We start from the raw sequence: 8,143 nt of genomic DNA on the forward strand, positions 1-8,143 counted from the left end.
TGCTCTTCCGATCTTTTGTCGATATTTACATTACTGCTCGATATACTGTTTACTTTCTATCATTAAAATCTATTCTGCTGTAGCTACAAGTTTATGTTGAATTTTATGCTCACGTATTTATATTATATTTTGCGACTAATTTATTAATAATAAATATTTCAAGATTTATATTCAATTTGAGCATTTTACAATACCTAGTAATATATCAGATTTTCCATTATTTTTATTTAGGCATCGCAATAAAGTTTACATAAATTTTTACATTTTGTGAGCAAGTTAACATTCTTATAAAGTATACATTTTACTTATAAAGTATTGCATTTTATTCATAGTTAAACAGTAAGAATTATATTGTGTTTAAAAATAATACAAATATATAATATAAATACATTTTGTCAAATTTATTTTATAAATTTATATTTTAAAGATTTGTATTTTCGGTTAATTTATAATTTCTACGTTCTTAAATACATCATCTGTTGAACGTTTTTATTATTTATTTAATCGAAACATCATTTAATGATTTAATTTCTTTAAATTGTACATTATAATGCGTATTTCAGATCATGTTAAACAAATTTTAAATATAAAGCTGACTGGTTTAAAAACACTGATACTTCGTTTTGTAACATAAAGAATATTATGATATTAATTGATCATTTTACAACGGATCGTTTTATAACTACATATTAATTCACACAATTAAATGCGAGCAAATTCGAGTGCAGTTACATTCATTTTTGCCAGAAATCATCAGGTGCCGGAATCTCTGGCGCTTGTATGTCCTGATTCGTATTTGGATCATGCAGTATGCACAGCTTCTTTGTGCAGATGATGTTATTGCCATTGGGTCCACAGTAGCAGCCATTGCAGCCGTTATGGTATTCTTTTCCTGGTACGCATTTTCGTTCCGATACTATATTGATGATGAAAATAAAACTATTAATTCTCAGGTAATTATATAGAATAGGATGGGGCTGTTCCATCAGTTTTATATCATTTTACAGTGAAAATTTTCATGGCAAGCAATTTCTCCTCGCAGTGACATGCTTGCAACTACATTGCACAAACATGACTGCTTCTTGAGAGAGTACATGACCTTCAAATGTTTAATATGTACTGTTCAGAAACATCAAGAGATACGATAGTGTCTCGCGTCAAGTGTACGCGCAGCTCAAGACTGATCCATGTATATCTTTACGCAAGCCGGCCAGTTAGGTATACCTGAGATTACCGGATTTCAAAAACAGTCCAATCGATCGAGCTCTTAATAATCTTAATCGATAGCTTGATTACAATTGTACACAGAGAATATTTTGTACTTGTGTTAAAAATGATTCACTCAAATCTTTGTTAAATTTTTATGTTTTGTTGAATTTTTAATATTCGAGTGCTAATTTAATATAATGATTATGTTATTTGAATTTTTAAAATTGATATTTCTTAATAGAAAGTTAGAATAACACAATTTATCAGTAAATTTATATGTGAATAAATAACATAGAAATTAATGTAGTTTTAAAATATAATTTTTGTAGATGAGTTAAAAAATGAATAAATGTAACTAATTTAACATATAATTAAATGTTAATTTTACCGAAGAAATATGCTTCCACAATTTGTTTTCAAATTGAGTCAAGGTGTTACATTTTTGTTAATGTTTATATAATTACTTATGACATATTCATTTTGTGTTGAATGTTAAATTAACATAAAAATTTGGTTGGACCGTTTGGGACGCGTGAAATGTGCAAAATTTTACACAAAATTTTCTAATTGCGTATAAACGTTGCGAGAAATGAATAAAAAGCCCCTCTATCCTATTTTGCTTGAGTTTAAATGATTGATAAATAACATATTTGTCAGCATAAGAGATGGTTAGTTACTCACTTGTCTCATTGTCAGCTGAAATTTCCGACAGGATCAAACCGACCATGCTGACTATTATAAATATCGTAAGTACTTTGGATGCCATGACTTCGATACTCAATACGACTCGAATACTTCGTGGAATTGCTTCTACTTTGGGTGCCAACTTCTTTTTAACGCGGCCACGCACGACAAGGTCTTTATATAGGATCTCTCACGTTTTCGTGCGTGATCTTGACATTTGAAATGTACTTTCTTTTCACTGCTCGTTCTGTCTTCTTTTTTCACGTGTATCAGACCGATCCGTGCCGAGCGGCTAAAGTACGCTTGGGCTGTTGACACATATCTAAATAAAATTGAGAAAATAATAACGTATACACGTACATGCGATAACGCTGCATCGGATTATCGCACGTACGTGATGCAGTGCTTCTTTAGCGTAAAATCACTTAAATACGCATCGAATTGACACTGACATTTAATTTTTGTGCAAATTGACGCGGATTTGTCATACATCGCATACACTATTAAAATAAAATGAACATGAGTCGCTCATAATTTTTTCAAAAGTTTGATTCTTATTTTTTAATTTACTGACTGTAATAGACAGAATTGGTACACAGTAACAATTTAAAATACGTATTATGTACTAACGTTAATAGTTAATAATTAAGATAACGTTAATAAAAATCTAGATATTTAATTCAATTTACTTTAATTTTATTATATTTAAGAGCCCTATCTAGGGAAGAGAAAATAAAAGGAAATAAAAGATATTGTTATTACATTTTCTTAAAGTTTTGAAAAAGTTTTCGAAATGGATTCCCAGACCAGAAATATTATTTTGCGATAAGATAAAATAACGAAGCTAGCAAAATATAAAGTAAATACAAAGTATTTTGCACGCTGGGCATGTGCTTCACCTTGTGCGCATATTTTTCATATGCTTCATATTGTATTTACTGTCTTTTCTATCGTATAAAAGAATGTATCAGTCACATCCTAAAAAAACCTATGGAAATTAGACCAAGGTCGAAAAGATAATAATAATAAAAGAAAAGAGAAATAGAGCAATTGCAAAATTGATAATTACATTGAAACTTTAAAGGTTTGGCTTTTAGACAAAATTAAGATTTGTTTTTTTTTTTAAGAGAAATATAATATGTAATATCATACTACCATAAAAGTTTTATAGCAGCGTACGCAACATTATTAACAGATAAATAAACGTATTATTGCATTCAGTAAGTAAACGAGAAAATGATCATATAGACATATTTTATTCTTTATAATATCAATATCCAATAGCAATTTAAAGTGAATTTTATTAATTTTGTAATATTAAGATAAAATATTGGTGAAAATTTTAATATACGTATATTTAATTTAAGAAATTTTTATCTAAAAAACAGAAAGCAGAAAATTTTTTGTATAATTGCAATGAATTTTCTTAAAATTTAGAATCTTGAAAATGTGTTTCTAAAGATTTTACCTTGCTAAGATAAAGTAACGAAACTATGGAAATCTGAATACCTTGTCCACATATTTTTCATATGCTTCATATTGTATTTTCTACTGTCTTTTCTATCGTACAAAAGAATGTATCGGTCACATAAAAAAATCTATGGAAATTAGACCTAGGAAGGAAATTTTTAGAGCGTGTCTGTGGGCCTTATAGTTTCTTCTTTTTCTTGTTTTTTCTATAGTACAGGAATGTTGTTTATCTCGCATACCTAAATATAAACTACGCATTCTAATGAGGTTTCCATTATCAGGTTTAGAAAGAGAGAAATAGGCTGGTGCGTCTCTCTCTCTCTCTCTCTTTCTCTCTATAATAGAGAGGATAATGACACATAAGATTAAATCATCATTCCTATCGCCTCCTCTATTGCGTTCTTCCTGAAGTGAGATTATTGCATTCTTTTTCTAATAAACAGATTAAACTAACAATAAGTTTAAGATAGAAAACGCGTTTATATTTATTACGTCCATAATATTTGGAAAATTTATAGCAATATTACGTCATTCTAAATACATTATATTTCAGTGTTATAAATTTTTATTGCAATCTTTTTGAGGCCGAACATTTCAATATGCTGCAATTTTACAGGAATATTGCTATACCATTTCGCATTATACAGTCGAATCTCGATAACTCGAACCTCTACAATTCGAAAACCTCTATAAGACGAAAATTTTGTTCATCCCCTTCCGCTCCGCTGCGGAAAAACTGTATAAATCGAAATAAAACCTATCTTAACTCGAATTATTTGTCAGGCATTTAGATATAGATTTTACCTCTGTAACTCGAACTTAAAATAACCAGACCTCTACAAGTCAAAATTCTCCTCTATAATTCGAAGTTGTAGCTATGTGTAACCATGAGTAATAGCCTGATATTTTGTTTTATGGTTACATTTATCATATGTACGCAATAAATAATTACTCTTAAATATTGATTTTCTTCCTTTAAAAGCCATTATAATTGAAAAATTATAAACTCTCTTACAAAGCCTCCGCAAGTTGAATTTTCATATGTTAATCCTTTTTTACTCGAATAAGTCAAAAACTCTATACAACTCGAACAATTTTTTTAGTCCCTTGAGATTCGAGTTATCAAGGTTCGACTGTATTTGCAACAGTATGAAATATTACTGTAATATACCTTTAATTTTTTACGCTAAATGAAAAGAATGCTGGTGATTGGATGATTTAGAACTTATTTAAATTTAGTAATTATGTGTTAAAGTCTAAAATCCCAAGATGTGAATGACCAAGACTCTCATATAATAAATTTATTTTGTTCATTGTGCATGGCGATATAAAAGACCATCTGACACGATTCGTTCCTTGATCCTTCGTTAAAAACGTTTAGTACATTCACACTTGCTCTAGTTCGTCCAACCTAAATGAACGTTAATAAATTGCGAGAATTTACACTCAACACTTGTCGAGGTTTTTTTTCCTCTCTTGCTTTTTGGTCAGACGGTTTTATATTTTATCGACCTTTGAAAGAATCACATTGTCCCCCATTTTTAATAGGTTCAACAATTCTTAATAATGTCCATTTTGGTATTTTTAGTTCTAGTGCATTTAAGATATCCTCTGAGGTATCGATATTTTTAATGAGTTTTCGTGACCGTTTTTACAAAATAAATTTATAAATGTAAATTTATAATAAACGTGCAAATAAATTGAAAACCGGAAACTCGGCGTTAAATATTCACTTTTCGAGAATATTCTATTTTTGCATAATCTTGAATTTCAAACGTACATCATGATTTCGCTACTAAAGCTTCGAGCGAATTTTACATTTTTACATTTATCGTAAGCATTCTATTGAGAAAATTCTGGGAGATATCAAAACTACCCTGCCTCGCGATTTTTTTCGACACACTTTGAAAATGTTGCGCGGAACGCTATATATTTTAAATGGGTATCGACGCGACGCACGCCCGGCGGGCATGGAATCGAAGCCTACACTACAAAGGCAAAGGACACTCAAAAGAGTGTCTCGTTTCTAGTTTCGAACTCGAACCCGCTCACATTAGAATCCGTCGCAAAATCGGAAGAGCGCGTCACGCGATATCCCTCTCGCGCACCGCTGCGAGTTGTACTACGAGGAGGATATCGAACGAATGGGGTTAGTCACGTGCATACGTATGCACGTACCTCTGCGCTTTCGCGTACATACACGCGACGGGACGATCCCGCACGTGTTGTAAAATCGTTATTGCCAGTCGTAAAGTTCCACGCGGACAGATTGGTGCGGATGGATTACAAGCCCGATGTAACGGCCGTTGATTTGCGTGAATGGTACAATCGCGAGCGACGGCATATACCTATGCAATTGTGCACGGGAGCAATGGGGGGACTTGAAAAAACGTTCGACGGGAATAGCCGGATGGCCTCGGAGCTGCATTAAGATGACATTTACAAGTGTTTACTAGGGTCTCGTCGCGGTTAAGCGATAATTAAGCGATTTTCCAGTTTGATCTAGATATTTTTAGTAATATTTTTTATTCTACTGGTATACCATGTTGAGAGAAATTAATCGAGAACAATCTCATAATCGTTTGCTTAAAACACACAACAGAATTAAGTGGCGTCTGCAATGTAGCAGTAATAAATTTAGGATCGAATAACACGTCAGAGTAAGCTGATTTTTCAGTGTAAGGGGCTGTCTACAATACGTCGTATGTCAGATCTTAAGCCGTAAATCATAAGAATTGACCAATCACAGTTAAATGTAAGAAAAATATTCGCCTACGATTGATCAATTCTTAGTTAGTATGACATGAGTAGTGACTAACGGCTTATTGTAGAAAGCCCCTAATAGAGCGTAGAATAAAGGCCCATCTATACAATGAGAGTAGTAAGTCGTAAGCCATATAAGAAATTGACCAATCACAGTCGATTATTTTTCTCACATTCGATTGTGATTGGTCAATTTCTTACGGCTTACGACCTACTTTTACTCTCATTGTAGATGGACCTAAGTAAGTCCGTAAGCGAAATAGTTGAAATCCATTTCTTACACGAAAAGAACAAGTTTGCTGAATCCAGATCTGAAAATAATTTTTGTTCAACAATCAAAATAATTTTGTGCGAAAGTCAAAATGATTGCTAGAATATCAAAACGTTTTATAGCAATGCTTATTAGTTTTAATATTCCAACAAATTATTTTGATGATTCAATAAAAAATTATTTTCAGATCTGTATTTAGCAAAATGTTTATATCTTTCAATAAAATCGTGCTTTCCGTGTACGGTCTTTACTTTTTACTCTCAGCCAATGAGAACTCAGTACACCCTTAATCGCTTAGTGCCTCCAACTTCGAGGTATTTTTTTGAATATGGAAATGACATTTCGAGTTACACACTAAAAGATGGTATTTTTCGCGGTACATTAGCACGAGGTATAGAATATACAAGGTAATAATAAATTTGGCGATACAATTGGAGGTACTGCTTTTCTGCTGCTTCTGCATCTGGAGGTACTGCATCTGAATTCGCGATATTTTTTCTTTAGAGATACAAGGCTCCGAGTTCGTACCTCGTGTATATAATACGAGGTGTGAAATTTTGCGTATGTACCTCGTATTTATAAATACTATTTTCACATTGATTCATTATAACCTTTATATATCTATATTACATACCTACAATGACCTATACGTCATTGTAGACACTCGGACATAAAGGTCCATCTACAATGAGAGTAGTAAGTTATAAACCGTAAGAAATTGATCAATCATAGTCGATTATTCTTCTTATATTCGGCTATAATTGATCAATTTCTTACGGCTTACGATATTCTATTCTCATTGTAGATGAACCTTAAGAAGTCTTTAATCCTACAGTTTACTCATAACGCTTGCTCTTTAATTCATTACTGCTATCATGCCCATTGTAGACCATGCTTTAGTATAACAGAATTTAAATATAAGTGGCAACGCTGCGCGCAGCTCATTCTTTTGTCGGCACTTGTTAATCAATTACATACGATATAATTATCATTGTCGCATCATACGTGCGATTCGTGAATGTTTATGATAACTTCTCTGTCTCTATTGCAATTGCGTTTATTCAATGCATTGATATCTGCGTCAAGCGCGCCTCGATAGGGATATAAATCGACGTGGAAATGAATCCGAACACGGAACATTCGCTACTGGAGCGATTATCAATCTGGCTATCGAATTGATTCACGGCACGATAGATCGTTTAAGCGTAATGACAGTAATAAGGTGTGGAACGCTGCTCGGCTGACGATGTAATTTCATTGTAAACTCATCGGCTTTTACGAGCCACTCGTCACTCCCGGTATAAACTCACCCGAGCAAAATTACATTTCGGCGATGTATTTAATATATTCATATACACACATATATATATATATCTGCGCGAGAGTTCGTGATGAAGGCTCCAAGTCAATTTTGCAAGAGTTCACGCGGTCGGTCGCGCAATATTTGACGGTTAGTTGCAAAATGCATTGCAGAACGGAACGAATGACATTGTTTTTAAACGCGTTTACGTCTTAGATTTCTTATTTTTGTGAAATTAGAAGCAAACCAATACGTACAGAGTATGAACATTAGTCGTAAAATATTTGAGGAAATGACGCTTGATATATAAAATGAATTTTTTTTCCACTTTTACATTCCACTTTTTATAATAATTATAATTAAACATTAACCATTGAAATTTTAAATATTACTTTTTAATTTTTTTATTAATATTAAATAAATCAATTTTAATATTATTAGATTAC

The 8,143-nt window shown here is 32.2% G+C and overlaps 1 protein-coding gene across 1 annotated transcript; it reads right to left on the reverse strand.

Annotated features, from left to right (window-relative positions):
* Positions 1-203: 203 nt before the first annotated feature.
* Positions 204-2,074, reverse strand: LOC105456388 (serine protease inhibitor 3-like). The gene is made up of 2 exons (XM_011700359.1): positions 1,891-2,074; positions 204-916 (listed from the first exon to the last, which is right to left on the reverse strand). The coding sequence occupies exons 1-2, from the start codon at positions 1,973-1,975 to the stop codon at positions 735-737; spliced, it is 267 nt and encodes an 88-aa protein (XP_011698661.1). The 5' UTR covers positions 1,976-2,074; the 3' UTR covers positions 204-734.
* Between the last annotated feature and the right edge of the window lie 6,069 nt (positions 2,075-8,143).

Source organism: Wasmannia auropunctata, unplaced genomic scaffold (assembly GCF_000956235.1).
Source record: "Wasmannia auropunctata unplaced genomic scaffold, wasmannia.A_1.0 LD335691.1, whole genome shotgun sequence".
In the NCBI taxonomy this organism is placed as follows: domain Eukaryota; kingdom Metazoa; phylum Arthropoda; class Insecta; order Hymenoptera; family Formicidae; genus Wasmannia; species Wasmannia auropunctata.

What these genes read in the sequence shown, in the direction of transcription:
- LOC105456388 (XM_011700359.1), bottom strand. Translation starts at nt 1,975, where the DNA reads ATGGCATCCAAAGTACTTACGATATTTATAATAGTCAGCATGGTCGGT. An exon ending in TTCAGCTGACAATGAGACAA is followed by an intron (nt 917 to 1,890) that starts GTGAGTAACTAA and finishes TCATCAATATAG; the next exon opens with TATCGGAACGAAAATGCGTA.